The sequence below is a fragment of the Bacillus rossius genome, chromosome 1 (genome assembly GCF_032445375.1).
Source record: "Bacillus rossius redtenbacheri isolate Brsri chromosome 1, Brsri_v3, whole genome shotgun sequence".
Taxonomy (NCBI): Eukaryota; Metazoa; Arthropoda; class Insecta; order Phasmatodea; family Bacillidae; genus Bacillus; species Bacillus rossius.
The window spans coordinates 189,793,826-189,816,237 of NC_086330.1; the positions used below are offsets into that span (position 1 = coordinate 189,793,826).

A 22,412-nucleotide genomic window follows, 5' to 3' on the forward strand; every position below is an offset into this window, starting at 1 on the left:
AAAAGGTTACCGAAAAAGGGACACCAAGTTAATGCAATGGTCCGACCATACCTGATATTGTTAACGAGTCGGAATAATGACAAAGACCTATGAGGTGTACAGAAAAGATAATAAGTGGTTCCTCGGTGCTAAAGAAATAGACTTTCTACCTGGAAATATCGTGGGCATAGAATAGTTCAAAATACATGGGACTCCTGGTCTGTATGAATTGCTGGATAGCGGAATCAGAAATCGAGAAACGTTAATTACTTTAGTAATTTGCTTGTGTTTTTTGTACTTGTAGTAATATAGAAATTACGTAATAAAATTTATTTTGTATAAGAACTTGTGATTTATTTTTAAAACCAGTCACTTATCCTGTATTTATATTTAAATTTAATATTTTTGCATTGAACATGGATCTAAGCAAGGACAGTAATCGATCGAATCAATCAGTAAATTAATTGCATATTTATTTAATGAATTTGGGAATCTCTCCCGAATTTCTAGCTAAATAATTACGAATTTTCAAGATGGTGGCTGTAACGTAAATTGCATCGTTATAGAATCCAATATGGTGGACGTAACATAAAGTGTAAAGATAACGCCATACTCATCCAAGATGACGGGCATAACGAAACATACAACATTTCTAGAATCCAAGATGGCGGACGTAACGAAAAGTGCAACGGTATTTTTAAATTTTTTATTTAAACTTGATTAATTAAATTTTTTTAAAGTTTAGATTTTTTCGTTAAAATAGGATAGTAAATAAAGATTTTCAAGATGGAGGCCATAACGATAATTGCAGCAGTTGTCTTAATACGAGATGGTGGTTTTGTCTCGAAAAGGTGATGCTATTTATTATTACTTAAAACCAAAAAAATTACAAGTCCGAATATGTGTGTTATTTTTATATGTATCATATTTAATTCTCAGGCTTATAAATATCTCGATGGCCGTGCGGTAAAAAGCGTATGTTTTCCAACCTAGAGGTCAGAGCTGCGATGGTTCGAATCACAGCGCTTCCAATGTATTTAGCATAAAAAATTCAATTTAATACGTCGATAAGGATTATAATAGTTCTGGTAGGTAATGGAACATCGACCTTATGTGATGAGACAGATTGACGCTGGCACTCTCTAGGAATAAACAGCTGAAACAAAGTCGTCTCTATCCAAGATGGCGGCCTCCAGCGAAACAGAAAGATATCAATATGGCAGACCCACAATGGCTGCCGGGTTAAAGGTAAAGGTCAAAGGTCAAGGTAACAAGATGACCACCGTGACGTTAGAGAAATTGGTCATTGACCCCATCTATAATCCACAGCCAGAAGCCAGTTTCCGGACTGGCTATCCTACACTACTTACGGACACTAAACATGTTGTGTAAAATTAAGTATTTGACCTAAACGTAGCCCTTATTATAATTTAGTGCATTCTTTCCCAAACAGTAATTAAAATATGAAAGTAACGTCAAACAAATAATTGTTTCCTTAATTATTCAAATTAATTAAAAACCTATCTTCTTTCTTAACGTATTTCAAGTTAATCCTAGATTATAACAAGGTCGAAGAATTGTGAGCTTCTTCCCCCCGTTCTTTATTTATTCCTTTGAATTTTGCACTAGACGTGTTTTATGATCAAAAGCGAATATGAAATAATTTAAACAGTTAACGATACTGAATAATCGCAAACAGCTGTATATTTATGTGTTTTTCAACATTATTAATATCTACAGTTCATCTGCTCTCCAACATATTTTGTGTATAGCACTACGATGTTCAAGTAAAAATATATAGAAAAAAAATACTCTGCCTGTTTAACGCCCCTTCCTCTTTTTCTAGTTACATCCTGGTACCGAACGTATTGATGTGTCAAATGATACTTCATGAAATTGAAACTATAATAGACACATTTTATAAACATAATATTCATATCTAGATATAATCACAAATTAAAAATACGTGAGAAGTATAATCACTCATATAGACTCTGTAGCGCAGTGCCAAGGTGTGTAGTTTCGAGTAACAGATGTTACATTTTTTACGTTGTTCCATTGCCACCAATGGGAAAAAAATTTATGGATTCGGAGATCTGTAAGTCACGTGAATAATATTATTTTCCAGCAGGCCTGCAACTAGCGCGGGTACTCACTGTTGTAGCCCACGAACCCCTTCGCGACCTCCTCGTCGCTCTTCGGGCCCAAGGCGCTTCCGATGACGAAGTCTATCTGCGAGGCGATGAGTACCACCAGCAGCACCATCTGGGCCTGCAAGATTACACGAGAACTGTCAATTCACTCAGGAGACAGGGGTATAGCAACTATGGAGAGGAGACTATAGCAGTAAATAAAGATGGTAGGGCGAAAGCCAATAAGAAATGAGTAAAGAAGAAGGAATATCCTATAAAATTACAACTGGAGGGGGAGCGGGGACATTATTTTCAGGAACAAAATAAGGAGGGGAAAGAGAGTTGCGAAAGTAAAATGATTTTAGGGGGGTGGAGGGGGTGTTTGTGTTTGGGAGTTGGGAGGTAAAATGTAAGTTTATATATGCATTGGCCACCATGGGGGAAAAACCCGTAGCCATTTTTTTTGCCCTCACTGGGTACGAACTCACGTCTCCAAGCTCCTTAACGCAATTGCGTTTTTAATAACATTTTATTAAAATTGTAGTTAACTTATATTTGATCAATTTTAAAAATTTTCGATTTTTTGGATAATAATTATGGATTTTCAATATGGCACACGTGAAGTCCTAGTTCAAAATAGAGGAATCCAAGATCGGAAAGGTCTAGAAAACCAAATGGTGGCCAGAGTCTAAGTCATACAATATGGCCGCCGGGTACAAGATCAAAGGTCAAGATAACCCAAAACAGCGGCAGTAACGTTACAATCCAAGATGGCGGATTCCACCACCGACACTACACCCTGAACCCTGGAGCAGGACATACTATTCAGCAAAAAGTGTAAAGAGTGGATAAGCGGGGGGAAAAATGCAATGTGTGATTTTTAGCATTGACCACAAGAAAACTGTTCGTATCATAAAATTTAGCGCTATTATTGAACTAGTGTACCCTATCAGAAAATTCACTTAGGTAATATTCCTTGTAATTTTTTTTAACTGTTTTACAATCTATGTGATACCTAAAATATTAAATATACATATATTTAGGTAAGTTACAAAAATCAATTTTGAAAAAATAGAAAACGGAACAATTAATAAACCATAATTATGTAAACATATTTAAGAACAGCGGAGAAACAAAATATGGGAAGTAAATGGGAAAAGTGATCTACAAACATAGTAAATCTACACTGCATTCATGTAGCTAGATACATATACGTCTACACTAACACAAAATGATCAAACAGAGGCGAGGATGCGCTGGCAGAAACATCGGCAGCACTTGTGGTCATCCCCCAATAACCCCAAAATATGTGAATATGAACCCTAAGAATGTCGATTCGGCTAATGGACTACAATTTGTATACAAAAGCACTTGAAGTATTAACACCAGCAGGTATTGAAAGTTATACGAACAATTAAAATTGTCATGATTTGGTGAGTTTTCTGGGGAAAGTTCCTATTAAGTTCCTATTTACCCTACCAATCATTTCGTAACTTCTGATTATTTGGGTGGTTAGTGCAGTTTGACTGGATTTGTTTTAACGTGGAAACATGTTGGACGTTACCATGAGCCAGTGGGGTTTCTCGACGTGATCCCATTTATCCCGTGAATGTTCATCCTCATTTCGTCACCTCTCATCGTTTCTGAAGTTACCTCTCTATGTCGAATATACGCTCATGAATGTTGGAGACATGCCGAGGAGAGCTGTGCACGGACCCGCGTGACCCAGTCCATGCCGACGACGGCGAGCACCAGGATGGCGACCAGCGTGCAGACGCCCACCACGCGGATGTCGTTGGCGGCGCCGTCGATGAGCACGACGCCGAAGGTGCGCAGCAGGTCCTGCAGGGACTCGCAGAAGCCCACCACGTACATGGACACGGCTATGGAGTTGGCGAGCGTGAACATGAGGCCGATGGCGCCGCCGAACTCTGGCCCCAGCGAGCGCGAGATCATGTAGTACACGCCGCCTGCGGCAGAGCGCTCCTAGCTACACACTGCCACTCGCTGCCACGCGCTGCTACACCCTGCTACACGGTGCCACACCCTGCCGATCAGTCGTAGGGGCATAGCGACACCGAATACGGCACTCTCAGACATGTTCGTTTGAAAATCGAAATCATGGTTGATGTTTAGCGGAATAAGCCAATCAGAATCGTGAACAGTGAAAATGGAAATCGCTAGCGTTTCCTTCGGGATAATCTTAAAAATGGGGAAAGATACATGGGAGATTAAAGAACTGAAGTTAAAGAACTGAAGTAACCTTTATATGATTATCGCATGTGAAAAAAAAAGTAAAAAGCAATTGATGCAACTGTAGCGTTATAAGATTGAAAAAAATATTAATTTGGTCATGCATTATGCAATAAATATTAATGTGATTTGAAATTAAAGATATTTTAAAATTAAGGAATGCATTTGAATCTAAACTTAAAATTTTTCATTGATTACTGTAATAAATAATTTTAATTTAATAATAGGATAAAATGGAAAGTTGAGTGAGCCTTTCCAATAAAACTTTGATAGTATAATATGATTTCTAAACATGATAGAGGTTATCGGTCTAACTTTATTTGATGGAGAAAATTGAAAACCTATTTCGTCCAACATCATTACCTTGTTGTCATATAAAGTCGGAGACAAATATTTGACACTGTGACAGGACCTTTATGCGCATCATTGTACTGCCAAACCCTTAGAGATGACTTGCTGTTATGTAGTTTGACGTAGTTTAACTCACTTGATATCTCACCATCACCATACTGAAACTTCCGAAACACGGCTAAAATGGCGCTTGACCATGTCTGGTAATTGTTAAAAAGTATTAAGCATAATCTCTCTTTTAATACAGTCTCCTCCATAAAGACAGCCTTTACAAGTGTCTCCACAATACGAACACAACACTTCACGCAAGCTTGGGCAAACATCAGCTGGACAAAAGGCGTCTTAGAACTGTAGGGGCATATGCATTGGGAGGAGGGATATCCCCTTAAATGAAATTATATGTACGCTCTTTTATACATGTTTTAGTAATGTCTGGTCACTCCCTGGTTAAACCTTTTATTTTTTCAATTATTTTACTTCAGCGCCACGTGTGTTTTAATTTATATCCATACACACAAGATGAGTAGGTAGTCATTTATTGAAGAGAGAAATAAAGGAAAAAACATTTTTAAAAAATATTTTAACCCTTTCAGTACATTCGTCCACTGAAGGGGACAATCTAATCGTAATGATACGTTGAGTTTAACAAACCTTTAATGTGTGAGTCAATGTGTACATTCTATTAGACATGCATCTGGCTATGACAGAAATTAATTTTATAAATATTTTATAGATAAAAATTTAAAACCTTAATATTAAATATTTATAATTTTACATTAAGAGTATTAACATAGAAAGTAAAAAAAAAGGTTTAGTTGAAATAATAAAAATTAAAATTTCATCCTATCAATCGGCAAAGTGTGACTAAATGTGTTCATGGGCAATATTTACGACCCTTTGTTCAAAACTATTGCAGTTATTATTTGCTTATACACCAATACTAAAAGACAACTTTTTTAAAAAAGTTATTAAGTTTTTTTACCATTTTAAAGACACCAAATTCTTACGAAAATTACACGCACTATCAAACATTTGAGTGATTATGTATTTTAGTATACGTTTAAAGAATCCACAATAAATCAATTAATTAAATAAAATTATAATAAAAATATTTTTAAAACTTACTATTACGAGTCCTCTTTTCGTACCCGACGAGTGTAAAAAAAAATTTCGACTAGACCATCCTCCAAGGAAACCGCTGGCAGACTGACTCCACCCACCACTTATGTCAAAGTATATATAACGTCACCTAGTATGACGTCATGTCCGCCATATTGAAAATCCATAATTTTAATGCTAGAAAATCGGGAAATTTTTTAAAAATCTTTAAAAAAAATAATTAATCCAATTGAATAATAAAAATTAGATAAAATATAACTTCAAAACCACTGTCGCACTCATCTTTACGGTCGCCATCTTCGATTATATAAATGTTGCATGATTCGTTACGCCCACCATCTTGGATGACCGTGACCTTGACCTTAGACCTTGACCTAGACCCGGCGGCTATTTTGGATCCGCCATCTTGGATTCGCCATTTTGGATGATGTCATTATGTTTTCTCAAACATTCCCGCAATTTATTTTACGCCATTTTGAATTATGACATAACCGTTGCAATTTACGTTACGGCCGCCACCTTGAAAATATTTATTTATTATCCGATTTTAATGAAAAAATTTTTAAAATTTATAAAAAAATCAATTAATAAATATTAATAATAAATTATAAAAAACATACATTTACAGCATGGAGCTCGGAATCCTCGGTTCGAACCCGGTAAAGGCAAAAAATAAATAAAAATGGCGACTGAACCCTCCTCCAAGGAAGCCGCTAGAAGAATGACTCCGCCCACCACTTATGTCTCGTAACCTTGTGTTCTGGAAGATTCGTAGTCATGATGTCTTGGAGCCTCGTAGACTTGCAGCTAAGTAACCAAGTAGCCTTGAAATCATGTAACCTTGTGTTCTGGAAGTTTTGTAGTCTTGTAGCCTGACGATTACGTATCAATGTAGACCTGCAATCGCTTTGTCTCGTAACCACATGGCTCACAGTCACGTAGTCGTGAAGCCTTGGAGCCTCGTAGACTGGTAGCTACGTAACCAAGTAACCTTGTAATCTTATAACATAATGCTGTTGGGTCAGTTGGAGCAAAAGAGAAAATTCCGTCGAAGACAGATGTGACAAATTGAGCCTTGTAGACTTGTAGCTACGTAATAAGTAGCCTTGTTATGTTATAGCATAATGCTGTTGGAGCAGTTGGAGCCAAAAAGAAAAATTCAGCCGAACACAGATGTAGCAATTGGAGCCTTGTAGACTTGTAGATTCGTAGTCAAGTATTCATGTAGACTTGTAGTTCTGTATCCTCGCAGTCTCGTAAACTGGTGATCTAGAAGCTTCTTAGCTCTGTAGCCTCGCATTCTCGTAAACTTGAAGACTCGTAGTCACATAGTCTCGTAACCTCATGGCTCGTAGTCGCGTAGTCATGATGTCTTGGAGCCTCGTAAAGTTGCAGCTACGTTGCCAAGTAGCCCCGTAGACTTGTAGCTACGTAAAAAAGTAGTCTTGTAATCTTATAACATAATGCTGCTGGAGCAGTTGGAGCATTGAGGACTCGTAGGCAGTTGGAGGAGTCTTGTAGATTCGTAGAATTGAAGCTTTGTAACCAAGTGGTCTTGTAACCATGTAGTCTCGCAGTCATTTCGAGCCGAGTAGACTTGTATCCATTTTGCTTCATAGAAATGAAGTTTCGTAGCAACGCAGCCATTCAGCCATGTATAACTCGTTACCAGCTAGATCCTTGTAGACTCATAGCCTTGTAACCTAACAGTCTCTTAGATTCGTAGCATTCTAGGCAAATATCATTGGAGCTGTTGAAGCAAAAGGCAGCTGGAGCCAATGCCAATTGAATCCAATGACTTTTGGAGCTAAAAGACTGTTGGAGTCAATGACTCATGGAGCCAATGACTATTGGAGCCAATGACTTATGAAACTAAAAACTGATGGATTCATAGACTGATAGAGACATTATATCCTAACTAAACATTGACGATCGCATCCTACCGAGTTAAATGTACATGAGAATGTACCTCCTTTTCACTAAATGAGCTTTCGTTTTGTAGAATGTGCTTCCTTTCGATTGACGGTGCATCCAAAATGTGCTGCCGTTTTGATAATGCATCCGAAAAGTGCTGCCTTTATGGTTGTGCTTCCAAAATGTGCTTCCTTATTGTTGATGGTGCTTCCAAAATGTGCTGCATCTTTGATTGTGCTTCCAAATGTGCTGCCGTTTTTATTGTGTTTCCAAATGTGCTATCTTTTGGTTGATGGTGCTTCCTTTTTGTTGATGGTGCTTCCTAAATATACTGTCTTTTTGTTGGTGGTGCTTCCCAATTGTGCTGCCTTTTTCGATGAATGGGCCTCAATTTTAAATGTTGTTTTGACTATAGTATTATAGTAAATGGTACTCGATTTTTCGAGCGTATTATTCCATCCGGTTTGTGTATAGAAGCGAGTAATAGGCAGCAGGTCGCTCAAATTGTTACTGACGTCGACGGTGTAAGGATCACTTAGTTAGTTTCTTCTGGTGTATAAGTCGCATAATTACCTCTTCTTGTGAACTCGATGAAATCTTTACCGTCTTTAACGTCAAACTCGATGGAGGTTGTACCATCGTCTACGGGAACCCTGACGTAGGCTACGACGAAGAAGGAGCAGATCCTGTTGGCAACGACGACGTTAACATTGGAGGAGACTTCAACAGTCGTGGTACCATCAGCAGAAGAGACTTTAATGCCGGTAGTGCTGGCTGCAAAGGAAAACTTGGTGAATGCTGGTCTGCCATAGATTGAGACTTCAATAGGTGGTGAATCGTCAACAACTAACGAACATCGGTGCCCTTACTACGAAAAGATTTTCTCAAACAATAGCAATGCTCGTCGACACGAGAAGAGAGAATGTGCTTAGAACCCTCCTCGCAAAATGTGAGGCTGTGAGAAATGTCACAAGCAATTTGCGAGAAAAGATAATATGAAAACGCACATGAAAATATGCAAAGGTCCTGCTGTTCAGCAGGAAGTAAAGGTTTCTATACAACAGCGAATGATTGATTTTCATAAGAGTATGCCTGGAAATAGTACAATTGCAGTAACATCGTCATTTGGTTCGGGTCTGAAAGGTTCGTCTTCATCACCCCGGTATCCTTGCAGCTACTGGGATATGTCGTTCCCATTTTCCATGTAGCACAAAGACATGAACGGAATAAATTCAAGAAGAAACATTCTCGTATAAAGTTTCGCTGCGATGAGTGTAATTTTTGGTTTACACGTATCGATAGTTTGCGACGACATGCAAAAAAAATGCAACGGTAAATCCCGTGTGTCTACTGATGAACTACCTGCAGAAATTTCGACTCCTCGCTTTAGATTGGAGACACTAAAACGTACTGCCAAAAAAACAGATGCGCAGCTACCGATTGCTATGGCATCTGGACATAGAACTAAACCTAAGACTGTGATCGGTGCTCTACAGTTGAATGATAATGTCTTTTACTTGGCACAGTCTGCATTTCGTGGAACATTGAAAGACTACTATTATCTTAATACGCTTAGTGAGTCAAAAGACATTTGTAATTTTCTTGATGATTTTAGACAGAACATAATCAATCAGCTTACTGATGACGTAGCAACAAACGGACCTTGTTGATGGACTATACATATGGAAAACCATATCTGTTCGATGACAAAATGAATAAGTGTGCATTCAAGTCTTCGGCTGAAGAATTTACAGTTCTGACGATGTGAAGCCAACTGTTAAACACGGTATCAAGAAACTCTGTCAATAAGAGGAGGACTATGTTAGTAAAAGTTCTGGTAGGTCTCTGTCTAGTATAAACCGATTGGAGCTAAGAATTGGTCATTTCACGCCTATGCAGGGGTAAATGTTTATAAGATTGCCGGATTTCGCAAGTGATCTTGTAGTAGAATACAAATTATGTAATAAATATAATGTTTGTAAAAGAACTTGCGGTGTTTAATTCCCTGAACCTGTCCTTTTCCGGTATTTAAATTAAATTTATTTTTAGCTTCGTTCAGAGATCGAACCAGGAACGTATATTGATCGAATCAATCAGTGCATAAGTGTGATTTTTTTTACTGAATTTTGGAATTTTTCCCGAATTTATAGCTATATAATTATGAATTTCCAAGATGGCGGACATGAAGTCAAACTAGGTGACGAAATATATACTTTAATTTAAATGTTCGAGAAAACAAAATGACATCATCCAAAATGGCGGATCCAAGATGGCGGATCCAAAATGGCCGCCAGGTCAAGGTTAAGGTCTAAGATCAAGGTCACGGTCATCCAAGATTGTCGCCGTGATGTCACAATCCAAGATTGCGGGTGTAATGAAACATGCAACATTTATTTAATCCAAGGTGGCGACTGTAACGATGAGTGCAACAGTGGTTTTGAAGTATTATTTTATTAATTTTTTATTATTTAATTCGATTAATTAATTTTTTTTAAAGATTTTTAAAATTTTTCCCGATTTTGTAGCATTAAAATTATGGATTTTCAAAATGGCGGACCTGACGTCATACTAGGTGACGATATATAAACTTTGACATAAGTGGTGGGGGGAGTCATTCTGCCAGCGGCTTCCTTGAAGGAAGGATCAGTTGCCATTTTTTTGCACTCGTCGGGTTCGAACCGAGGACTCGTAAAAGTTAGTTTCTTAAAATATTTTTATTAAAATTTTATTTAATTAATTTTTTATTTATTTTATTTTTTTCAAATTTTTTTGTTATAAATAATTTCTTTCAAGATTGCGGCCGTAACGGAAATTGCAACGATGACGTCATACTCCTATATGACGTCAGCAGCTTAGAGCGGCTATCTTTTAGGACTTTTAAGCCGGTTTTAGGATTTTGTGTTCTATCTAAGGCAAAAGAAGTTTGAGGTTTTTCGAAATCCTAATTTTTGAATTGTTGTGGAAGAAAACGATAAATTTTTCCTCAAAATGGGAATTTTTGAGTCATTTTGAGTCATTTTGAGGAATTATGAGGAATTATGAGGAATTTTTGAGTCCAAAATGGCCGCCGTGATGTTACAATCCAAGACGACTCCACGGCTCTCGGCTCCATGCGCCAGCGCCAGTGCCCGGAGCCCCCAAAACATATTACTTGCATCCAAATTGAAATTTACCTAGGTACAGCACCGTACATATCCCAATCCAAACCTGGCAAAAGAGAGTCCCTGTAAGGCCTTTACACTGTTGTGAATTGGACGAATCTTTACTCAGTTTTTTTTTTTGACTGTATAATTTCAATCAGTTGATAGTGTAAAACCACGAAACGTCTGGAATAAGACACATTTAACTCTTACCCAGTTTAAAGTGTAATAAGTATTACAAAATTAATTTAATTGTTTTCGATTTTTAAAAGATCACTTCTAATTAGTCAAATATAACAATGGTTTTAAAATTTCGTAATTTAAACTTTCATGGGAGCCCACTATCAGTAGTTTGAGATGAACAATTTACTAAATAAAATATTTTTTATATTACATGTTTTCTTAATTTGTTAAAAAAACTTTATTAACGTTTTATTTTTCCATCAAGTAAAATAGTATACATAAATTCAAACATTAACTCTTTTCCATATAAGTGGAAATCTGTGTGGCTTTATTTCCATCAAATTAATTTATAGTACCGTAAATAGTGGTAGAAGTTTTTCTCTCCTCGCAGCTTAAACATTATTCTTGCAAGTCTGAAGGTGTCACCTACATTCCTTTACACATTAAAAACTAGGAGGGAGGCACATTTAATATATTTACATTAAAGTTTTTTTTCATTTTCTACAATTTACAAAATATAGTGTACACTTATGGGGCGAAGCGAGAGATCAACTGCTGGATATATACTTAATCTAAGCATTATTCATAACAGGTAATTATTATACCAGTACATGGTATATATTATATCATTATTATTATACCAGTACACCAAAATATGGAAGGTACCGTCTCTTATGTATTTTTGTGCATATGGTACTACAAAAAATGTCTCTGGCCTCTATAATTGTTCATTCTCATTTGCAATTTAAATTCCTATACGTTTATGAACAGAGGGTGTTAACATACTGTTAGTTTGATAGTACATTTCTAAATTTGATAAAACGTAAAATAAATATGCTGCCACACATATGTCTGTATCACATGCAATACACACCTCCTTTTATCTGGCCATTAGTGCAGACCGCTGACATGGAGATGGTGGTAAGCAGGGTGACCACGTTGGCCAGACATATCACCGTCACGCCTTCCCCTGTCACATACATCAGTAACTTCATCAGCTACTATCAGGTAAGTATTTATATTTAATGCATTTTGTTTGATGGATTTCAAAATCCACTATATTCAAGTCGTTATGTTATTGGACGTTATAAACTATCAAGCTAATATACATGATGAAAAAATCAAATGTGTTTAAAAGTGCTACATAAAACATACTTAATAACTAATAAAAGGTTTAAAATGAAGTGTGGTTGCTTTATATAAGATAGCAGTTAAAACCAATAACATCATGAGATCTCTTTAAATTCAAAGTTATATTTTGTTAAACCTCGAAAGATACGAACTTCAAACAACAACCTATTTAAATATTATGATAAACGAATTAAATTTGTAGTCAAAATACCATACTCTCTGGATGTGGTTTTACGGACTGTTTAGTCAGCGATTTAACTGTTCGCTTGATTAAAATTCTTCACACATAAAAGTCTCAACTCAATCTTGAACAAAATATACAAATGGCATCAGATAAAACAAGAGCAAATAACTAGGGTCTTTGCCTCGGTTAAATGTGTGCTAGCTATGTGGGTAAAGCTGGACTTCTGGTACATACAAGTTACTGTGGGGACATACGAACTAAGAAACTTGTAGATTAAATCAATAAATAATAAATGGAAATTGGTAACTACCAATTACACACAGGATTTCCAAAACTTAAAATCGTAACAAGTCAATATTTTTCAACATTTGACGGAAAACAACAGTGTTAGTGTATAAAGGGAACTGCGAAGCGGCAATTTATACAAGTTATCAGCTAATAAGAAACTTACTTCATGTTACGGCAAAGAATGACATCTGAGAGCAAACAGTAACTTGTGACTAACCAGCCTCGGAGTGAATGTCTAGTAGATTTTACGTAAGTAGTATGTTTTGGCCGGTCCGGGCACAGGCTTCAGGCTGTGGTACCTGTGGTGCCGACCGCCATATTGGATTGTGACGTCACGGCGGCCATCTTGGATGGTTGTGACCTTGACCGTTGACCTTGACCCCGACGGCCATTTTGGATCAGCCATCATGGATCCGCCATTTTGTATGACGTAATTGTGTGTTCTCGAACATTCCGGCGATGTGTTTTCCGCCATATTGGATGATGACGTCACCGTTTCAATTTCCGTTACGGCCGCCATCTTTAACTTTTTTATTTATTATCCGATTAATATTTTTAAAATTTATAAAAAATTCAAATAATAAAATTTTAACAAAATAATTATAAAAAACAAACATTTTCGACACGGAGTTCGGAGTCCTCGGTTCGAACCCGACGAGTGCAAAAAAAAATAAAAATGGCGACAGGCTCCTTCCTCCGCGGTGGCTGCAAGCAGACTGACTCCCACCACATGTTTCATATCATATATATAATCCGGCAGTATGATGTCATGTACGCCATCTTGAAATTTGGACGCCATCTTGAAAATCTTTATTTATTATCCGATTTTAATGAAAAAAATTCCAAAATTCATCAAAAAAATTAACGTATTTGAATTTGTTTGATTATATCGATGTGTGTTCTTGGTTCAATTCCCGGCGAGAGTAAACAGTCGATCCTTCCTCCATGAAAGCTACCTAGACTGATCTACCGCCAACAATACCAAGGTATATATCGTCAACTGGTATGACGTCATGTCCGACATCTTGTCTTCATCCGCTGGAGACCACCATCTTGTTTTCGTCTGCTACAGTGTGCCGATACCATGTAAGTATAATTATCTGGACACTATACTTTTGTCCTCAACTGTTGACCTTGAAATTTGACCTTGAAATTTGACCTTGACCTTGAAATTTGACCTTGACCATGAAATTTGACCTTGACCTTGAAATTTGACCTTGACCTTGAAATTTGACTTTGTCCTTGTCGACCATCATGGATCCGACATTTTATGTTCAGTACATGCTACCAGGAGCCACCACCAGCCGGAGTATGTCATCCTGTGTGTGTGTACTTGTATTATAGAGTACATTTCCATCTGGATAATTTTATTCTAACCCGCTACAGTGCAGTAATAATTTATTATGGCCGCCATCTTGAAATCATGTAATAATGTAGCTAGAAAAGCGGGAAAAAAATCAAAAATTCAATAAATAAATTTGTAATCCATATAATGATTGATTGGATCGACTAAGGTCCTTGGTTCGATCCCTGGCCGATACAAAACAACTTTAATTTAAAAAAAATACTAAAAAAAGTGTTAGGTTTGAGAAAATAAAAACACCACAAGTTCTTTTAAAAAAATTTTATTACATAAATTCAATACACTACTACAAGTACAAAAAAAACACTGACAAATTACCAAAGCCTTTTGGATACCTCGTTTCAAACAGTCTTCTTATTGTACGGACTAAGCCTTTTACATGACTTTAAATGTCTATCCGATCCGTTCATTACCGCAGCCAGAGACGGACTGAAGTCCATATCACCAGGGTCTCACTTATATAGTCTCATTAGCCGGTACAACACATGAGTCAAAACAAGATCCATGTTCATTATACTCACACTTAACTTTCTCGGAGCATTTTTTATAATGAAGATGTAAGCTATCAAGACGTGAAATTAGTTTTTTGCACTTATTGCACTGAAATTGTATTCTTTTAACATTATTAGAACAACTGTGCTTCTTTCATGTCTGTGAGCATTTGAGGTGATAGTAAATGATGCGTCACAGTATTTGCACTGACGCAATGTATGCTCTTCATTAGTTGAAGAATCCATTGCCGACGATGAAACTTCACCCGATGGTGGAACAGCACATATCGAAGGCTCCTCCAGTGTTGTCAGAGGTGTTGCCAACGGGATCTGCACCTTCTCCATCGTAGCTGTCGTCAAGGTTCCCGTAGACGATGGTACAACCTCCGAGTTCAACGTTAAAGATGGTAAAGATGCCATCGAGGTCTCAAGAACAGCTAATTGACACGACTTATGCACCAGAAGAAATAAACTAGGTGATCCTTACACCGCCGACGTCAGTAACAAACTGAGCGTCCTGCTGTCTAGGACTCGCTTATATACATGAGTAGGTGTATTTGGTTCATATGGTGACAGGGGGGGGGAGGGGGATTCGGGGATTCGAGGCGGCCATCTTGGATGACGTCACTTCCAGCGGCCATCTTGGATGACGTCACTTCCGGCGGCCATCTTAGATTGCGTCACTTCCGGCGGCCATCTTAGAATGCGTCCCTTCCTGCAACCATCTTGGATTACGTCTCTTCCGGCGACCATCTTGGATTACATCAAGTCCGGTGGCCATTTTGTTTTCTACAACATTCCTCTATTTTGAGTTTCGTCCGCCATCTTGAAAATCTTTATTTATTATCCGATTTTAATGAAAAAAATTTAAATTTTAAAAAATTAAATAATCAAAATTTTAAAATAAAATTAAAAAAATATTATTTAATAAAATTTTAATTAAAAACCTACGTATCGAACACCCCACTCCTCTAAATTACAAGTACATCATCTAGCACCCCCACCCCTCTGTTACAATGGCATCGTCATCGAACACCCCACTCATTCATGTTACAATTTTTCGTTACATCCACCATCTTGGAAAATCATAATTATTAACTTAGAAAATCAGGGAAAAAAATATATACCATCGTTGTCTGCTGGAGGGACCATCTTATTTAGTGGAGACTGCCATCTTGATTTCATCTGATGGATGTCGTCATCGGCTGTAGGTTTATAAAGTATGTTAGTGTATGTAAGGTCGAGTTACAATTCTCTACCAACATTGTTATGAACCTTATAGACCAAAATCCACAGAATCCACAAAATCCACAAAATCCACAGTCATTTTGTTGTTGTAACCGACAGTTTTTTATTAAAGTCTTATCACTTATAGGTTTTAACTAAAATATATGTTATCAATACTATCGTTGTGGATGCGTTAGTTAAAGTAATGATAATTTAAAAAAACATTTATTACTCCATCTTAGCTGGCCAAAAAAATTTCAGAGTCCTAACTCACAAGTAATAATCTCTTCTCATGTTTGCGTACACGTGTTTTAAAGCTGCATGGAAGCAGATATTTTTAATGTCTGCGTTCAATTTCACTTTTATAAACAAGTTCATGTTTGCGTACATGTGTTTAAAAGCTGCATGGAAGCAGATATTTTTAATGTCTGTGTTCAATTTCACTTTTATAAACAAGTTCATGTTTGCGTACTCGTGTTTTAAAGCTGCACGGAAGCAGATGTTTGTAATGTCTGCGTTCAATTTCACTTTTATAAACAAGTTCATGTTTGCGTACTCGTGTTTTAAAAGCTGCATGGAAGCAGATATTTTAATGTTTGTGTAAAATTACATTTCACCATTCTGTAAGACATTTATAAGTATCAGTACCTCGTGGGATATAGGTTCTATATTAAAAATAATAAACAATATGTAGGTAAAATTGTATTTATTAAATTAAGAACATATTTTACACAACAAAAATGGAGCAAAAACAAAAACTACACATAAAAAAACTGAAACTTTACAACAAAAATGGAAACTATAAATCAAAAACATAAACTGTACAGCAAAAACAGAAAAACTGTACAACAAATGGAAACAACTACCAAACTGCCAAACTATTTAAATCAAAAACTATTTACAGAAAAAAAATTATTCGCCGCCTCCAACATATCCGTGGGGTACTGTGTGGATACCATCTTCGCAGATCAGCCGTTTGTCGTCCTCCCACATTATGGCCAGCTTATTGCTGTACTCAGTATAGAGTATGTGCTGATGGGAGCGAATTGCTTTAACGCCTGCCCTCATTGTGCGGTGGTCTTGCAGGGCTTCCAGGTAGTCATCGAATGTTATGTGGTTTTTGACCACACATCGCTGGATGCCCTTGGCCTTTTTCTCGCTCTTACCACCACACCTGTAGGCGTAGAGTTTGGCCCGTAGGCTTACAAACTCCTCCATCACTTCTCCCTCACATTCATCTTTGAATTTACCGACAACTTTCTTGTTGATGGGGGAGAAGCATGGGTGGTCGGAAGGGTAGCAGCTGGTGTCGAATTTAGCCATCAGTGTAGGGTCGGCTTTGAGGTCTGAGTAAAAGTCTGTTGTCTGGATCTCATACACAAAACTGTCTGTATCCATATACATCAGGTGAATATTGTCATGGTAACGGGGTTTCATGGTATTGTAGTGGAAGTCGTACATGAGAGTCTTTGAAAGATCTAGTACGGCCAGTCCGGCATAGATCGGCTTGTCGAAAATGATGGTCTAGTGATTAAGGTGGACTAGAGACAAATTCGGTTCGTACATTGTACGGTCCTTGAAGGACGGACGACACACCAACTTCTTGAACCTCTTCTCAGAGCACACCAACTCCATTTTGAGCCTCCGCCTTTTATTTTCCATCAGTTTACCAAATGTCGAGTTCACAGCGAGCTTAAAGAACTCCTTCTCGAACTCGTTGGCTGCTGCTTTCCGCTTGTTGGTATCCAGCCGAATATAGGGCTCCAACCATGCCGACTGCTCAAACTGCAGGACTCGATGTATCTTAGTCACTCTCAGCCCATGAGATACCGCTTGCTGGAGGTTTTTGTAGTGGACAATGTAGTGCTCTTTATTTTCAAGTGTTGTCATCAACTTTGATTGATTTGAGCCGGGCGGACACTGATTTATGGGGAGAAATGGCAGGTCTTTATGACTTTCATGGAGCTCGGGAGGGTACTCCACATCACACTCAATAATGTAGCCTGTAGGAGAATCATCTGGGACAGACACGACATCAATTGATGTGTCTGCCCATTGGAAATGCCGAATTGGAAGCGGCAGAGACATCGCCCACCCGTACAAATTATTTGCATCAATGTACTCCAGGAATGTGGATGGCTTGGATGCATCATATGTCTCAGGTATGTAGGAGTTATTGGCTACACAATGACGTTTAATGCTTTGCGCTACTCCCCCCCTAATACCAGCCTCCACAAACATGTACATATCATAATCGGTAAGAAGCTCTAGCTGTACGCCTGTGGTTCGAAGCATTGCATCGAAAGCGAACCCTGGATAAGAAACATAGTGAGACGGATCTAGGCTGTATGTCTCCAAACATATGGAACGGAAATTCTCGAATACATCCGCCAAAATCAGGACATCTGTCTTTAGATACAAGTCAGCGTACTCCCCCAAAGTAGCACACTGAAACTTGTCCCAGACTTTCACTGCATGAGCGTACTCCATCTCTGAAATCATGGAATCAGTCAGACTATTGTAGAAATCATCGATGGATGGAAGACGAGTATCATCTAGTCGAGCAAAAGAATCCACAAAATCATACGGGAAGACACCCTTGCGGGTAACCAACTCCAACTCATCAGGCGCGAAAAACTCAGTAGTACTTATAAACTTGTCTGCAGGCAAGAACTCAGCGAGCGAAGCAAGACCCCGACTCATAAAACGGAACGTATCGACAAACTGAATGCTGAACTTATCATGTAACTTCTTGGAAAAAGTTATCAGCTTCTCCTCTGAATTCGGAATGATGAAGATGTCTTTACTATCATACCCCAACTTCCTGATAATGAAGTTCTGATCGTATGCCAGGTTGTGGAAGAACACAATCAACTTTTTCGGTCTGCGCCTGAGAATGTTGCAGTCATTACATGCAGGCCCAATAAATTCGCCGGTGAAGTGATTGTGGTCACGAACTTTCTTTACAGTTCCTCCGAACTTTCCTCCACAGGAGCAACAACACCTTGCTTGCAGAAAAGCAGTGTTTTGTGCATGTGTGAGCGGAGTCATAGGAACAGACGTAGAAAATATTTTCTGTACGTCATGTCCAATCTCCACAATGCGGGATATGAACTTATCCTCTGCGTCACAACCGCGATACAATTCAGGCTCTGATGGAAGTGCTGAAGTGAGGTGTGCAGGAATGATGGTATTATTAGCTTTCACGTAAATACAGTAGCTGTATGCTTTATGCTTTTGGTACTGCAGCGTGTATGACTCATCAGTATTCGGGTGACATGTATGGATTTTCTCTAGAATAGCTTCAAAGTCGCAATATACCACGATGGGCATCTTATCACTGTGATGGAAGTTTTTGAACTTCAGAACAGGTGGCTGGCCGTTTTGATCGGGCGATGGCATCTCCATCCTAACAGCAGCATGCTGTTTGCAGAGCTCACGGTGTTTTTCCAAACACTGAAGACCAGTGAGCCCGCTAACCCTACCCCGATCATCGTAATGCTTGAAGCATCTTTTACAAACATGAATAGCATCATGATGTGTAGTGATTTGGGACCGAACCAGAGCAGAAAAATTAGTGATGTAGGTGAAATGGGATGAATCGTCATTGACCAAGAGCAGAAGATCGAAATGATGTTCTTTCTCTTCAGGAGCGACTCGTGCAGGAACAACATTCAGATTCTCGTCGATTCTGTAGATGTTGAAGGAGACTCCGGAGTTCTGTTTTTCAAACAGTGGTATTTGCTTGATTGGAGTAGGGAAGTCAGTGTTGTTGAAGTTGAACTTTCCCCAAGTCATGGTAGCGCTGGTTGACACGTTCAGGATGCTCACCTTCCACATACTTCACAAGAATCGACCACTTAAAGCACATGTGGTCTTCGAGGTTTTGCGGATTTATCACTGCGTATTTGTCTTTGATGGAAGTAGGTAATTCGATGTAGGAGCTGGCACGGAGTGGATCGAGCTTGTTGATTCTCAACTGTAGTCGCTTAACGGCCGACAAAGTCCATCCGGACCCCTTACCCATGTAGTCTTCCTCCTCCTTGCAGATCTTAGAGATGGACTCGGTAACTGCCTCCTCCACCTCATGAACTGCGTAGAGGGGGACATTCATGGTTTTGAAGGCCCTCTTGTCTTCACAGGCATCTACGGGTCTTTTGTAGGCGCACTCGAGCACGATATTGAATTTGAGAGGTCCGTTCTCTTCAATCTCCTCCACAAGTTGGTTGATTATTTTGTTCTTGATGGAGTCCAGGTACGTACAAATATCCTTGGCAGAACTTGACGTATTTTCTGCGACGTACGTCTTCAAGTTACCCTTGAAACCCACTTCGGCGGTGATGAAGCCGTGGGTATTGGCCAAACCAGTCCCGGTCACCACCTTTGTTCGGCTGGTCGAAGGCTTGGGCGTAACTGCAGGCTTAACTGCTACCATCCTCTGCTTCTTTGTTGGAGGCGGAGCAGGCCCCTTGCATACCTTGATGTGGGCTTTTAACTTATCAGCCCTTACGAACTCCTTAGCACAGTTGTCGCAGGTATGTGATATGCGGTTTGGGTTAAGACCGCAAGCCGACTTCTCATGGTGTCTTGCAAAATCAGCACGGGCGAAGGCCTTGTAGCAGAAGCTACACCGCATGCCTGATGTCGTAGCGACAGCTCCAGCACATGATGCAAGGTGCTGCTGCATCTTATCGCTGCGTGCGACCATCTTTCCACATAGGTGGCACTGTTGGTGGTCACGATGCTGGTTCTCAGCACACTGACGCTCGTGCCGGTAGCGGTTGTGGCCTGCCGTGAATGTAGCAGAGCAGAAACGGCATTTCTGAACGGTAGACGCCATCATCACGACACTCGGTAGACTGGTCTCAACGTACGGAACACACAACGGTAGCTCGACGCACGGAGAACTATAACAAAAGAATTAAGAATACAATGTAGCTAGATGTTAACACGAAAAAGTTGCAAACTTAACCTCAAAACTCTATCCCTCAAGCTTATTAACCTAAACTGATAGCAATGTAACTAAATAAAAAAGTTACAAACATAACCTTAAAGCTCTAGCACTCAAGCTTACTAACCTAAACTACTAGAATTGTTACTAAATAAAAAAAGTTGCAAACATAACCTCAAAGCTATTCCTTCATGTACAATCCTAAAAATGGTAGAATATTTAAAGTACCTACTCATAAAAGTTAAAGCTGAAAAAGTATTCAATGTTAACTCAAAATGATTGATTACATAACCTCAAAACTACACTAATGCACAACTCAAAAATGCTAGAATATTTAAAGTACTGTTAAAAGTTTAAGCTAAACAATTCCTGGTTACCCATACATAAGTGTACAGAGAAAAAACTAGCTATCAGATAACCTACGAAAAAGCTGAGAAACATAAAAATATTAACGAAACATGTAGCATACCTCAGAAAACGATGAAGTGGAGCTGCAGAAGATGATGTATCGGTGGCGGTAGGAATCGTGGTAGCAGCGAAACTCACACACGAACTAGCTCACTCAAACTCCAAGAACACAATGAAGCTCCGACAGTTAATCCTGGCCTTTTATAGCCTCGGACCTGCCTGTTCTTGGAAAAACATTAGGAACAGAGTATTTCTGTTGTATCCGCCAATAGGAATGTAGAACATGGAAGTACCATTGTCTTCGGAAAAACCCAGCATGACTCATGTGCATGTCGTAGCAGGTCTGTGAGTGGTGGTGGTAGAAATGTAACCTGACAGCCAAACATGGGAAACCACACTCGGGTAAAACCACGAATGACCTAGGTGATTAGAGATTAGGGCGCGAGGCACTGCCTGCATCGTGACTCATCACTCAGGAATGTCGTCTCACAGTGTCCAGGGGACCCAAACAATAGACTTGACCGTGCATGTCACAACTGGTACATTAGTCCGCGACTTTGTGGCGCCATGAGGCGCTCATGAATGTCTGAGCCTGCCACCAACAGCTCGTCAAAGTGTCATTACGAAGCACTCGAGCTGCAGTCATGACGCGCATGCTACAACAGGCCCGCTAGTCACCGACTTCGTGGCGCCAAGCTGACGCTCGGGTAGACAGGTAGCTAAATGATAATACTAGTAATGCAAGGAAATAAAAAAAAATCGGGTATGTTTAATACATTTATTAAAAGTAAGAACACATTACAAAACTAAAACATTTACAATTTATTCTACATTTATTATGACCAACATTCGTTTATAAATTTTTAGCATTTCATTGCGAACAATCAGTTGAACATCCACAGAATGACACATTTTGCTGATGTTCCAGGAACAAACCCTTTTCACAAACATTTAAGGAGACTTACCTTAAGCTTTCTTTTCATTGGTCAAATAAAACATCTCCCTCTCTTCCCCTTTTACAATGATGCTGCTTCACCATTACGCTAAAATTCTGTAAGACCAAAAAAAAAAATACTTCCCTTAAACCTTACGGTAGAAATTTCATCCTAGGATGCTGTTACTGCATCTAGAAATTAAAAATTATATTATCTCATACAGGTTTTATTTACATGTTAGACTTAACCATCCTACCACACACACACACACACACATGCGTGCGCATGCGTGCACTGAGATGAAATACATACTTGCCCAAATAATGTACTTTTATTTACAAAGGCAACATATTAAAACACATA

The 22,412-nt window shown here is 38.7% G+C and overlaps 1 protein-coding gene and 1 long non-coding RNA gene across 3 annotated transcripts in view; one reads left to right on the forward strand and one right to left on the reverse strand.

The window, feature by feature from the left end:
* The window catches only part of LOC134527159 (bumetanide-sensitive sodium-(potassium)-chloride cotransporter-like), a 940,416-nt gene that overhangs the window by 637,378 nt on the left and 280,626 nt on the right, over window positions 1-22,412 (reverse strand). For both annotated transcript variants that reach the window (XM_063359554.1, XM_063359556.1), the window contains exons 5-7: window positions 11,946-12,041; window positions 3,828-4,081; window positions 2,136-2,250 (exon numbers count right to left, since the gene is read on the reverse strand). In XM_063359554.1, coding sequence (XP_063215624.1) covers window positions 2,136-2,250; window positions 3,828-4,081; window positions 11,946-12,041 — 465 coding nt within the window. The remainder of the gene's footprint in view (window positions 1-2,135; window positions 2,251-3,827; window positions 4,082-11,945; window positions 12,042-22,412) is intronic.
* LOC134527161 (uncharacterized) overlaps window positions 1-22,412 on the forward strand; it is a 264,791-nt gene that overhangs the window by 201,466 nt on the left and 40,913 nt on the right. The window lies entirely within an intron of this gene.